Here is a 14,471-nt window from a genome sequence, read left to right as displayed (position 1 = left end):
GCCCTTCTGTCTGTAATCAGAGAACAGGGTATTGTGGTATTTCCTTATTTGGACGATATCTTGGTACTTGCTCAGTCTTTACATTTAGCAGAATCTCATACGAATCGACTTGTGTTGTTTCTTCAAGATCATGGTTGGAGGATCAATTCACCAAAAAGTAGCCTTATGCATGGAAATTCTAGGTCTTATGACTGCTGCATCGGACGCGATCCCCTTTGCTCGTTTTCACATGCGACCTCTTCAGCTCTGTATGCTGAATCAATGGTGCAAGGATTACACAAAGATATCTCAATTAATATCTTTAAAACCGATTGTACGACACTCTCTAACGTGGTGGACAGATCACCATCGTTTGATTCAGGGGGCTTCTTTTGTGCTTCCGACCTGGACTGTAATTTCAACAGATGCAAGTCTCACGGGTTGGGGAGTTGTGTGGGGATCTCTGACAGCACAAGGAGTTTGGGAATCTCAGGAGGTGAGATTACCGATCAATATTTTGGAACTCCGTGCAATTTTCAGAGCTCTTCAGTTTTGGCCTCTTCTGAAGAGAGAATCGTTCATTTGTTTTCAGACAGACAATGTCACTACTGTGGCATACATCAATCATCAAGGAGGGACTCACAGTCCTCTGGCTATGAAAGAAGTATCTCGAATTCTGGTTTGGGCGGAATCCAGCTCCTGTCTAATATCTGCGGTTCATATCCCAGGTATAGACAATTGGGAAGCGGATTATCTCAGTCGCCAAACGTTGCATCCGGGCAAATGGTCTCTTCACCCAGAGGTATTTCTTCAGATTGTTCAAATGTGGGAGCTTCCAGAAATAGATCTGATGGCGTCTCATCTAAATAAGAAACTTCCCAGGTATCTGTCCAGATCCCGGGATCCTCAGGCGGAAGCAGTGGATGCATTATCACTTCCTTGGAAGTATCATCCTGCCTATATCTTTCCGCCTCTAGTTCTTCTTCCAAGAGTAATCTCCAAGATTCTGAAGGAATGCTCGTTTGTTCTGCTGGTAGCTCCGGCATGGCCTCACAGGTTTTGGTATGCGGATCTTGTCCGGATGGCCTCTTGCCATCCGTGGACTCTTCCGCTACGACCAGACCTTCTGTCGCAAGATCCTTTTTTCCATCAGGATCTCAAATCCTTAAATTTAAAGGTATGGAGATTGAACGCTTGATTCTTGGTCAAAGAGGTTTCTCTGACTCTGTGATTAATACTGTGTTACAGGCTCGTAAATCTGTATCCAGAGAGATATATTATAGAGTCTGGAAGACTTATATTTCTTGGTGTCTTTCTCATCATTTTTCTTGGCATTCTTTTAGAATTCCGAGAATTTTACAGTTTCTTCAGGATGGTTTAGATAAAGGTTTATCTGCAAGTTCTTTGAAAGGACAAATCTCTGCTCTTTCTGTTCTTTTTCTCAGAAAGATTGCTAATCTTCCTGATATTCATTGTTTTGTACAAGCTTTGTTCGTATAAAACCTGTCATTAAGTCAATTTCTCCTCCTTGGAGTTTGAATTTGGTTCTGGGGGCTCTTCAAGCTCCTCCGTTTGAACCTATGCATTCATTGGACATTAAATTACTTTCTTGGAAAGTTTTGTTCCTTTTGGCAATCTCTTCTGCCAGAAGAGTTTCTGAATTATCTGCTCTTTCTTGTGAGTCTCCTTTTCTGATTTTTCATCAGGATAAGGCAGTGTTGCGAACTTCTTTTGAATTTTTACCTAAAGTTTGAATTCTAACAACATTAGTAGAGAAATTGTGGTTCCTTCATTATGTCCTAATCCTAAGAATTCTAAGGAGAAATCATTGCATTCTTTGGATGTTGTTAGAGCTTTGAAATATTATGTTGAAGCTACTAAGTCTTTCCGAAAGACTTCTAGTTTATTTGTTATCTTTTCCGGTTCTAGAAAAGGCCAGAAAGCTTCTGCCATTTCTTTGGCATCTTGGTTGAAATCTTTAATTCATCTTGCCTATGTTGAGTCGGGTAACACTCCGCCTCAAAGGATTACAGCTCATTCTACTAGGTCAGTTTCTACTTCCTGGGCGTTTAGGAATGAAGCTTCGATTGATCAGATTTGCAAAGCAGCAACTTGGTCCTCTTTGCATACTTTTACTAAATTCTACCATTTTGATGTATTTTCTTCTTCTGAAGCAGTTTTTGGTAGAAAAGTACTTCAGGCAGCGGTTTCAGTTTGAATCTTCTGCTTATGTTTTTCATTAAACTTTATTTTGGGTGTGGATTATTTTCAGCAGGAATTGGCTGTCTTTATTTTATCCCTCCCTCTCTAGTGACTCTTGCGTGGAAAGATCCACATCTTGGGTAATCATTATCCCATACGTCACTAGCTCATGGACTCTTGCTAATTACATGAAAGAAAACATAATTTATGTAAGAACTTACCTGATAAATTCATTTCTTTCATATTAGCAAGAGTCCATGAGGCCCGCCCTTTTTTTGGGGTGGTTATGATTTTTGTATAAAGCACAATTATTCCAATTCCTTATTTTATATGCTTTTGCACTTTTTTATCACCCCACTTCTTGGCTATTCGTTAAACTGAATTGTGGGTGTGGTGAGGGGTGTATTTATAGGCATTTTGAGGTTTGGGAAACTTTGCCCCTCCTGGTAGGAATGTATATCCCATACGTCACTAGCTCAGGGACTCTTGCTAATATGAAAGAAATGAATTTATCAGGTAAGTTCTTACATAAATTATGTTTTTTGTAGGCCTCACAACTCCGGAGTGGGAGAGGCCTAATTTCGCCCCTCAGATGCGCACTTATAATTGAGAGACTGTTTCATGCTGCTTCACATGGAGGGTCCAGCTGCTGATTGAGGGCCTAGAAGAAGCTTTATTTCCCCAAAACTGATCCCTAAGGGCAGGTAGGGCCACAGTAGTAAGCTGTGGCAAGGTGCTGTAGTTTGTTAACCGGTTGTTGGCTTTAGGCTGCTCCGGTTTGGGCATTAAGGGGTTAATCGTTCTGAAACTTGCTGTGCAATCTTATTAAAGCCTTAGGTACATACTGTGGAAATTTTAAAAGGATTGGTGCATTTTTCACTGTTTTGTAAAATAGTGTGCCCTTTTTATTACTTAAAGGTACAGTAACGTTTTTTTCAAATTGTGTTTTTTATTTGATTAAAGTGTTTTCCAAGCTTGCTTGTGTATGGTACTAGGGTTAAACATGTCTGACACTAAGGAAAATCCTTGTTAAATGTGTTTAGAAGCCATGGTGGAACCCCCTCTCAGAATGTGTCCCAATTGCACTAATATGTCTATACACTTTAAAGATCATATTGTTGCACTTAAAAATGTGGCCCAAGATGATTCTCAAACTGAAGGTAATGAGGATAGTCCGTCTACCTCTCCCCATGTGTCACAACCAGTTACGCCCGCGCAAGCGACGCTTAGTGCCTCTAGTGCGTCTGCCCCTATTACATTGCGACAGTTATGGATAATTCCCTTGCGACCTTTCTATCCAAACTGCCAGTTTTTCCTACAAAGCGTGATAGCTCTGTTTTAAGAACAGATTATGAGCAGTCTGAAGCTTTGGTAGCCTTATCTGATGTACCCTCACAACGCTCTGAAATGGAGGTGAGGGATTTGATGTCTGAGGGAGAAATTTCCGATTCAGGAAAGGTTTCTCATCAGGCAGAGTCAGCATTTAAATTTAAATTGGAACACCTCCACGTTTTGCTCAGGGAGGTATTAGCTACTCTGGATGATTGTGACCCTATGGTGGTCCCAGAGAAGTTGTGTAAAATAGACAAGTACCTAGAGGTTCTTGTATACACTGATGCATTTCCGATCCCTGAGAGGGTTGCGGATATTGTTACTAGGGAGTGGGATAGACCAGGTGTCCCTTTTGTCCCCCCACCTATTTTTAGGAAAATGTTCCCCATAACTGACCCTAGGCAGGACTCGTGGCAGACGGTCCCTAAGGTAGAGGGGGCTGTTTCGACACTTGCTAAGCGGACAACCATACCAATTGAAGACAGTTGTGTTTTTAAAGATCCTATGGATAAAAAGTTAGAAGGTTTACTTAAGAAAATCTTTGTTCAACAAGGCTTTCTTCTCCAACCTATTGCCTGCATTGTTCCTGTAACTACTGCAGCGGCTTTCTGGTTTGAGGCGCTGGAGGAGTCGCTCCAGACGGAGTCCTCATATGACGAAATTATGGATAGAATTAAGGCTCTAAAGCTGGCTAATTCATTTATCACAGATGCCGCTTTGCAATTAGCTAAGTTGGCTCAAAAAATTCAGGCTTCGCCATTATGGCACGCAGAGCGCTTTGGCTCAAGTCATGGTCGGCCGATGTGTTGTCAAAATCCAAATTGTTAAATATCCCTTTCAAGAGAGAGACCCTTTTCGGGCCAGAATTGAAAGAGACTATTTCAGAAATCACCGGGGAAAGGGCCATGCTCTCCCCAGGACAAGCCTTTTAAGGCTAAAAAAAAAGCTAATTTTCGTTCCTTTTGTAATTTCAGGAGCGGTCCCGCTTCAGCGTCTACAGCTGCAAAGCAAGAGGGTAACGCTTCACAGCCCAAGGCAACCTGGAAGCCTTATCAGGGCTGGAACAGGGGTAAACAGGCCAAAAAGCCTGCAGCTGCTACCAAGACAGCATGACGGGGTAGCCCCCGATCCGGAACCGGATCTAGTAGGGGGCAGACTTTCTCTCCTCGCTCAGGCCTGGGCAAGAGATGTTCTCGATCTCTGGGCTTTAGTGATTGTTACCCAGGGATATCTTCTAGAATTCAAGGACTCCCCTCCAAGGGGAAGGTTCTATATTACTCGTCTGTCTACAGACACATCAAAGAAAGAGGCGTTTTTACGCTGTGTAGATGACCTACATACAATGGGAGTGTTCCACCCAGTTCCAATTGCGGATCAAGGGCTGGGGTTTTACTCAAACCTGTTTGTGGATCCCAAAAAAAAAGGAACTTTCAGACCAATCCTGGATCTCAAATTTCTAAACAAATTCCTCAGAGTCTCATCATTCAAGATGGAGACCATTCGGACAATCTTACCTATGATCCAGGAAGGTCAATATATTACTTCCGTGGATCTAAAGGATGCATACCTGCATATCCTAATCCACAAAGATCATCATCAGTTCCTCCGGTTCGCTTTTCTAGACAAGCATTATCAGTTCGTGGCTCTTCCATTCGGTTTAGCCACTGCTCCCAGAATTTTCACTAAGGTGCTAGGGTCCCTTCTGGCGGTTTTACGACCGCGGGGCATAGCAGTGGCGCCTTATTTGGAAGACATCTTAATTCAGGCGCCGTCTTTTCACAGAGCCAAGGCTCACATGGAGATTGTATTGGCCTTTCTAAGGTCTCACGGGTGGAAGGTGAACATCAAAAAGAGTTCCCTGTCCCCACTCACAAGGGTTCCCTTCCTAGGAACACCAATAGATTCGGTAGAAATGAAAATATTTCTGACGGAGGTCAGAAAGTTATAACTTTTAACTACTTGCCGAGTTCTTCATTCCATTCCTCGGCCATCTGTAGCTCAAACTGAGGGCGATATTCAACGCGCTTCAGGCATGGCCTCACCTAGCTGCGGCCAAATTCATAAGATTTCAGTCGGACAACATTACGACTGTAGCTTACATCAATCATCAGGGGGGGAACAAAGAGTTCTCTAGCGATGAGGGAAGTAACCAAAATAATCAGGTGGGCGGAGGCCCACTCCTGCCATCTCTCAGCAATTCACATCCCAGGTGTAGACAACTGGGAGGCGGATTTTCTAAGTCGTCAGACTTTTCACCCGGGGGAGTGGGAACTCCACCCGGAGGTATTTGCCAGCTGACTCAGCTATGGGGCATTCCAGAGTTGGACCTGATGGCGTCCCGTCAGAACACCAAGCTTCCTCTCTACGGATCCAGGTCCTGGGACCCCAAGGCGGCATTGATAGATGCTCTAGTAGCGCCTTGGTCCTTCAATCTGGCTTATGTTTTCTCACCGTTTCCTCTTCTCTCTCGTCTGATCGCCAGAATCAAGCAGGAGAAGGCGTCAGTGATTTTGATAGCGCCTGCGTGGCCACGCAGGACTTGGTATGCAGACCTAGTGGACATGTCATCTGTCCCACCATGGACACTGCCAATGAGGCAGGACCTTCTAATACAGGGTCCGTTCAAGCATCCAAGTCTAGTTTCACTACTGACTGCTTGGAGATTGAACGCTTAATTCTTTCAAAGCGTGGTTTTTTCTGAGTCAGTTTTAGATACTGTGATCGAGGCTAGAAAGCCTGTCACCAGGAAAGTCTACCATAAGATATGGTGGAAATATCTTTGTTGGTGTGAATCCAAGGGTCACTCATGGAGTAAGATTAGGATTCCCAGGATATTGTCTTTTCTCCAGGACAGTTTGGAGAAAGGATTGTCGGCTAGTTCTTTAAAGGGACAGATATCTGCTATGTCTATCCTTTTGCACAAGCGTCTGGCAGAGGTACCGGACGTTCAAGCGTTTGCACAGGCTTTAGTCAGAATCAAGACTGTCTATAAACCTGTGGCTCCGCCATGGAGTCTAAATCTAGTTCTTTCAGTTCTTCAAGGGGTTCCGTTTGAACCTTTACATTCCATAGATATTAAGTTGTTATTTTGGAAAGTTTTGTTTTTGGTAGCTATCTCTTCTGCTCGAAGAGTCTCAGAATTATCTGCCTTACAGTGTGATTCACCTTATCTGGTGTTCCACGCAGATAAGGTAGTTTTGCATACCAAACCTGGTTTTCTTCCTAAAGTTGTTTCTAACAAGAATATTAACCAGGAAATAGTTGTTCCTTCTCTGTGTCCTAACCCATCTTCGAAGAAGGACCATCTTTTGCATAATCTTGATGTAGTTCGTGCTTTAAAGTTCTATTTACAAGCAACTAAGGATTTCAGACAAACATCTTCTTTGTTTGTTATCTATTCTGGTAAGAGGAGAGGTCAGAAAGCGACTGCTACCTCTCTTTCCTTTTGGCTGAAAAGCATCATCCATTTGGCCTATGAGACTGCTGGCCAGCAGCTTCCTGAAAGAATTACTGCTCATTCTACCAGAGCAGTGGCTTCCACATGGGTTTTCAAAAATGAGGCTTCTGTGGAACAGATTTGTAAGGCAGCGACTTGGTCTTCACTGCATACTTTTGCCAAATTTTATAAATTCGATACTTTTGCTTCTTCGGAGGCTATTTTTGGGAGAAAGGTTTTGCAAGCAGTGGTGCCTTCCGTTTACGGTACCTGTCTTGTTCCCTCCCTTCATCCGTGTCCTAAAGCTTTAGTATTAGTATCCCACAAGTAAGGATGAATCCGTGGACTGGATACACCTTGCAAGAGAAAACAGAATTTATGCTTACCTGATAAATTACTTTCTCTTGCGGTGTATCCAGTCCACGGCCCGCCCTGGCAATTAAGTCAGGTAAAAAAAAAAAAAATTGTTTTAACTACAGTCACCACTGCACCCTATGGTTTCTCCTTTGGCTTCTTAACCTTTGGTCGAATGACTGGGGGGTGGAGCTAGGGGGGGGGGAGCTATATGGACAGCTCTGCTGTGTGCTCTCTTTGCCACTTCCTGTAGGGAAGGAGAATATCCCACAAGTAAGGATGAATCTGTGGACTGGATACACCGCAAGAGAAAGTATCCAGTCAGGTAAGCATAAAGTAATTTATCAGATAAGCATAAATTCTGTTCTTTCGCAAGTTACCATCTCCAAAATATCTTCTGCACTATATTTAATTGTAGGTTTTAAACACTGAGGTGTTAGCCTCTCATGCTAATGTCTCCTCAAATGAATTTCACAATTGCAACTAAAAATTCCAGTTGTATTGTTTGACCCATGCTAAAAAAAAGTTGGGTTTTTTTCCCAATAAAGAAGTTGTTTAGAGGCCACAAGAGTGCCGTCTTTTGCCTGTGCTTTTGTTTAGGATGCAGAAGCGCTTGTTTATCTTTTGGATAATTTTGTCTCAAGTCTCTGTACAACTCACTAGGCCCCATTTCTTCTGCCTTTGTCTAGCCTTTGTCTAGCAAGCGAATCTTCTGAAATGCTGGGTTTACTTTCATTGTCCCTTTTTAAAGGTATCACATTCACCAGTGAGTACAAAATTGTGTGATATATGGAAATTGCAGTAAATAATTTAGAAAATATTTTGTTATATAATAAGTAGGTATCTAGATATCTATACATAAGGACATAAATAGATAAATGGAAAATATATCCATCACCAATATTGGAGACAGTAAAGTCAAAATGAATTAAAGATTAAATATAGGTAAGCTCTTAGGACCTCATGAGCGCACGTGTGTCTAGCTCTCTATAGACAGCAGTGTTTGCAACTTTGTATAATACTGCTACAAACAACTGATGCCACAGAGAGCTAAAGACACATGCATGCTCCTAAAGTCCTAGGATCCTAACTAAGCTTTACACTTCAAAAAAGGATACCAGGAAAGCAAAGCAAATCTATCACAAGAAGTAAATTGGAAAGTTGACCATGAAAGTTTAATTATGATTTTATTGGCCCTTTAAAGTTCATAAATGGGTGCATCTAGCTATTGCTCCTCAAATGCAAAAATACATAAAGAACAACTACTGCATGGCACACCAAAAGTACAGTAATTCATTTGTTCTAAGCAGATTAACCCCCATAGCCCAATGTGACGCTGACGTGTGTGTATATATACATTGTGCAGTACTTTGCTTATTGTTCCGCACAGCGTATATATACGTTGGAGCTGCAGGAAGTTATAGCCGAGAGCTGGAGTTCCTGAGCTCCAGGCATCTGTCTTCATATGGAGCCCACACCTCCCACCGTCAGTAACGATCATCTGCTGGTACCAGTGGGAGGTGTCGGAGGGAATTAGGGAGGCGGGGGACAGTCCAGCAGCGGAGGGAGTAGGGCTGTACAATACAGGAAAAAATAAAGGGAGAGAAAAAGAAGGGGAGCTACGCTACAGAAAAAGGGGGTTTCCCTAACTAATGATCACAGGAGGTGGGGGTACCACTACACTACAGCTGTTTGGGAGGGATCAGGGAGTTTGGAGGGTAAGGGGGGATCCTACACTGCAGAAAAAAAAGCCTTAAAACTTAACATTGGTAGACTTTCTGTCAGTACCTAAGATGGTGGTGACCAGTGGGGGTGAAGGAGGGAAGAGAGCTGTTTGGGAGGGATCAGGTAGGGATCAGTGGGTTGGAGGGTAATCTCTACACTAAAGCTAAAATTAACTTTACAAGCTACCTGATTAACCCCTTCACTGCCAGGAATAATAGAAGTGTGGTGCACAGCTGCAGTTATCAGCCTTATAATTACCAAAAAACAATGGCAAAGCCATGTATGTCTATTTCTGAACAAAGGGGATCCCAGAGAAGCTCTTACAATCATTTGTGCCATTATTGCGCAAGCAGTATGTACATAATTTCAGTGAGAAACCTAAAGTTTGTGAAAAGTTAGCAATTTTTTTTATATGATCACATTTGGCGGTGAAATTGTGGCATGAAATATACCAAAAACAGCCTAGATCAATACCTTGGGTTGTATACTTAAAACATATACGGTGTGGATATATAGTTTTGACAGATAAATAGAAAACAACAAGGCTCTATTTCTGTTTAAATGAAGTGATAGCAAAAATGCTAAAAATTCTCTGGTATTTTGGGCAAGTTCTTGTCTGAAAGTCCCGATAGTGAAGGGGTTAAAAAAAATGGTAAAGTTTTGTCAATATTTTTCTTGAGAGAGAGAGGTAGGTATGTAAATTTACATGTATATAGATAAGCGTATTGTGGCAGTGTTAAAAAGGCAAAATCAATAAACAAGAAAAGTATAAATAAGGTTAAGGGTGCACATGTAACCCAATTTCAGACCGAGGAAAAACCTAATTAGAATACCTGCACTCTCCAAAGAAAACAAACAGAAAAAAATATCAAATGCCTTGTGGAAATATTTTATTGCGCCTAAAAAACATCAAAATACTGTGTGTATGTAAAATATACAGTGTGTGTGTGTATGTATGTATGTATGTGTATGTATGTATATATGTATGTATATGTATGTATATATGTATGAAAATTTTGCTAGCTGGGTGGCATTTCAAAGAAGCCGGGTGAAGGGCAATGTAAAGCTTTATTATAATATAACATTTTCTGCTATACAAATCACAACATAATTGCATAATTTAATGGTAATCATTTCCTGTGTGTTACTATAGTTTCGTGTATATTAAATAATCTTACTCTTAATTTTTTGTATTTGCCTGTAGATTTATTTTTTTATTATTATTTTTCTTTTAAGAAAAGTGCCAAGCCTTGCTTTAGCTCCTCCTTATGGACCTTTTTAGTTTAGTGTAAAAGTGAATTTATCCCCTGTTTGTCTCCACTCTAAAATTTGAATTAAAAATGATCACACTCCATACTGTTTCTGAATTAGATTGTATTTATCTGTAAGGTTATAGGAGCTTTTGGAGAGCCCATCAAGGGTTATGGAGAGACTACAAGACGTGGAAGAAGACAACATGTTAGGTAAATACACTTTCTTTTGTTGAGATCCTAATCATGTATAAAAGAGCATAACATCTGAATATTAGTAACTTGCTAAGGAATATTCATTCAGTTTAAAATACAGTTTTAGTGTGAAACAAAATACACTTTTTATTTCTCCAACATAGGTGTGTCCGGTCCACGGCGTCATCCTTACTTGTGGGATATTCTCTTCCCCAACAGGAAATGGCAAAGAGCCCAGCAAAGCTGGTCACATGATCCCTCCTAGGCTCCGCCTACCCCAGTCATTCTCTTTGCCGTTGTACAGGCAACATCTCCACGGAGATGGCTTAGAGTTTTTTAGTGTTTAACTGTAGTTTTTCATTATTCAATCAAGAGTTTGTTATTTTCAAATAGTGCTGGTACGTACTATTTACTCAGAAACAGAAAAGAGATGAAGAATTCTGTTTGTATGAGGAAAATGATTTTAGCAACCGTAACTAAAATCCATGGCTGTTCCACACAGGACTGTTGAGAGCAATTAACTTCAGTTGGGGGAACAGTTTGCAGTCCCTTGCTGCTTGAGGTATGACACATTCTAACAAGACGATGTAATGCTGGAAGCTGTCATTTTCCCTATGGGATCCGGTAAGCCATGTTTATTACGATTGTAAATAAGGGCTTCACAAGGGCTTATTTAAACTGTAGACTTTTTCTGGGCTAAATCGATTGATTATTAACACATATTTAGCTTTGAGGAATCATTTTATCTGGGTATTTTGATATAATAATATCGGCAGGCACTGTTTTAGACACCTTATTCTTTAGGGGCTTTCCCAAAGCATAGGCAGAGTCTCTTTTTCGCGCCGGTGTTGCGCACTTGTTTTTGAGAGGCATGGCATGCAGTCGCATGTGAGAGGAGCTCTGATACTTATAAAGGACTTCTGAAGGCGTCATTTGGTATCGTATTCCCCTTTGGGTTTGGTTGGGTCTCAGCAAAGCAGATACCAGGGACTGTAAAGGGGTTTAAAGCTTAAAACGGCTCCGGTTCCGTTATTTTAAGGGTTAAAGCTTCCAAAATTGGTGTGCAATATTTTCAAGGCTTTAAGACGCTGTGGTGAAAATTTGGTGAATTTTGAACAATTCCTTCATGTTTTTTCGCAATTGCAGTAATAAAGTGTGTTCAGTTTAAAATTTAAAGTGACAGTAACGGTTTTATTTTAAAACGTTTTTTGTACTTTCTGATCAAGTTTATGCCTGTTTAACATGTCTGAACTACCAGATAGACTGTGTTCTGAATGTGGGGAAGCCAGAATTCCTATTCATTTAAATAAATGTGATTTATGTGATAATGACAATGATGCCCAAGATGATTCCTCAAGTGAGGGGAGTAAGCATGGTACTGCATCATTCCCTCCTTCGTCTACACGAGTCTTGCCCACTCAGGAGGCCCCTAGTACATCTAGCGCGCCAATACTCCTTACTATGCAACAATTAACGGCTGTAATGGATAATTCTGTCAAAAACATTTTAGCCAAAATTAACCCTTGTCAGCGTAAGCGTGGCTGCTCTGTTTTAGTTACTGAAGAGCATGACGACGCTGATATTAATATCTCTGAAGGGCCCCTAACCCAATCTGAGGGGGCCAGGGAGGTTTTGTCTGAGGGAGAAATTACTGATTTAGGGAACATTTCTCAGCAGGCTGAATCTGATGTGATTACATTTAAATTTAAATTGGAACATCTCCGCATTTTGCTTAAGGAGGTATTATCCACTCTGGATGATTGTGAAAATTTAGTCATCCCAGAGAAACTATGTAAAATGGACAAGTTCCTAGAGGTGCCGGGGCTCCCAGAAGCTTTTCCTATACCCAAGCGGGTGGCGGACATTGTTAATAAAGAATGGGAAAGGCCCGGTATTCCTTTCGTCCCTCCCCCCATATTTAAAAAATTGTTTCCTATGGTCGACCCCAGAAAGGACTTATGGCAGTCAGTCCCCAAGGTCGAGGGAGCGGTTTCTACTTTAAACAAACGCACCACTATTCCCATAGAGGATAGTTGTGCTTTCAAAGATCCTATGGATAAAAAATTAGAAGGTTTGCTTAAAAAGATGTTTGTTCAGCAGGGTTACCTTCTACAACCCATTTCATGCATTGTCCCTGTCACTACTGCCGCATATTTCTGGTTTGATGAACTGCTTAAGGTGCTCGATAGTGACTCTCCTCCTTATGAGGAGATTATGGACAGAATCAATGCTCTCAAATTGGCTAATTCTTTCACTCTAGACGCCTCTTTGCAATTGGCTAAGTTAGCGGCTAAGAACTCTGGGTTTGCTATTGTGGCGCGCAGAGCGCTTTGGTTGAAATCTTGGTCGGCTGATGCGTCTTCCAAGAACAAGCTACTAAACATTCCTTTCAAGGGGAAAACGCTGTTTGGTCCTGACTTGAAAGAGATTATCTCTGATATCACTGGGGGTAAGGGCCACGCCCTTCCTCAGGATCGGCCCTTCAAGGCAAAAAATAGACCTAATTTTCGTCCCTTTCGTAAAAACGGACCAGCCCAAGGTGCTACGTCCTCTAAGCAAGAGGGTAATACTTCTCAGGCCAAGCCAGCTTGGAGACCAATGCAAGGCTGGAACAAGGGAAAGCAGGCCAAGAAACCTGCCACTGCTACCAAGACAGCATGAAATATTGGCCCCCGATCCGGGACCGGATCTGGTGGGGGGCAGACTCTCTCTCTTCGCTCAGGCTTGGGCAAGAGATGTTCTGGATCCTTGGGCGCTAGAAATAGTCTCCCAGGGTTATCTTCTGGAATTCAAGGGACTTCCCCCAAGGGGGAGGTTCCACAGGTCGCAGTTGTCTTCAGACCACATAAAAAGACAGGCGTTCTTACATTGTGTAGAAGACCTGTTAAAAATGGGAGTGATTCATCCTGTTCCATTAAGAGAACAAGGGATGGGGTTCTACTCCAATCTGTTCATAGTTCCCAAAAAAGAGGGAACGTTCAGACCAATCCTAGATCTCAAGATCTTAAACAAATTTCTCAAGGTCCCATCGTTCAAGATGGAAACCATTCGAACTATCCTTCCTTCCATCCAGGAAGGTCAATTCATGACCACGGTGGATTTAAAGGATGCGTATCTACATATTCCTATCCACAAGGAACATCATCGGTTCCTAAGGTTTGCATTCCTGGACAAACATTACCAGTTCGTGGCGCTTCCTTTCGGATTAGCCACTGCTCCAAGGATTTTCACAAAGGTACTAGGGTCCCTTCTAGCGGTGCTAAGACCAAGGGGCATTGCAGTAGTACCTTACCTGGACGACATTCTGATTCAAGCGTCGTCCCTTCCTCAAGCAAAGGCTCACACGGACATTGTCCTGGCCTTTCTCAGATCTCACGGCTGGAAAGTGAACGTGGAAAAGAGTTCTCTATCCCCGTCAACAAGGGTTCCCTTCTTGGGAACAATTATAGACTCCTTAGAAATGAGGATCTTTCTAACAGAGGCCAGAAAAACAAAGCTTCTGGACTCTTGTCGGATACTTCATTCCGTTCCTCTTCCTTCCATAGCTCAGTGCATGGAAGTGATCGGGTTGATGGTGGCGGCGATGGACATAGTTCCTTTTGCGCGCATTCATCTAAGACCATTACAACTGTGCATGCTCAGTCAGTGGAATGGGGACTATACAGACTTGTCTCCGAAGATACAAGTAAATCAGAGAACCAGAGACTCACTCCGTTGGTGGCTGTCCCTGGACAATCTGTCTCAAGGGATGATGTTCCACAGACCAGAGTGGGTCATTGTCACGACCGACGCCAGTCTGATAGGCTGGGGCGCGGTCTGGGGATCCCTGAAAGCTCAGGGTCTTTGGTCTCGGGAAGAATCTCTTCTACCGATAAATATTCTGGAACTGAGAGCGATATTCAATGCTCTCCAGGCCTGGCCCCAGCTTGCGAGGACCAGGTTCATACGGTTTCAATCAGACAACATGACGACTGTTGCGTACATCAACCATCAGGGGG

At 42.3% G+C, this 14,471-nt stretch overlaps 1 protein-coding gene across 1 annotated transcript in view; it reads left to right on the top strand.

The window, feature by feature from the left end:
• TIMM21 (translocase of inner mitochondrial membrane 21) overlaps positions 1-14,471 on the top strand; it is a 97,466-nt gene that overhangs the window by 34,598 nt on the left and 48,397 nt on the right. The window contains exon 4 of the mRNA XM_053714866.1: positions 10,418-10,491. Coding sequence (XP_053570841.1) covers positions 10,418-10,491 — 74 coding nt within the window. The remainder of the gene's footprint in view (positions 1-10,417; positions 10,492-14,471) is intronic.

The sequence above is a fragment of the Bombina bombina genome, chromosome 5, assembly GCF_027579735.1.
Source record: "Bombina bombina isolate aBomBom1 chromosome 5, aBomBom1.pri, whole genome shotgun sequence".
Taxonomy (NCBI): domain Eukaryota; kingdom Metazoa; phylum Chordata; class Amphibia; order Anura; family Bombinatoridae; genus Bombina; species Bombina bombina.
Note: the sequence above shows the minus strand (reverse complement) of the source record. Positions and strands in the feature narration are given on the sequence as shown.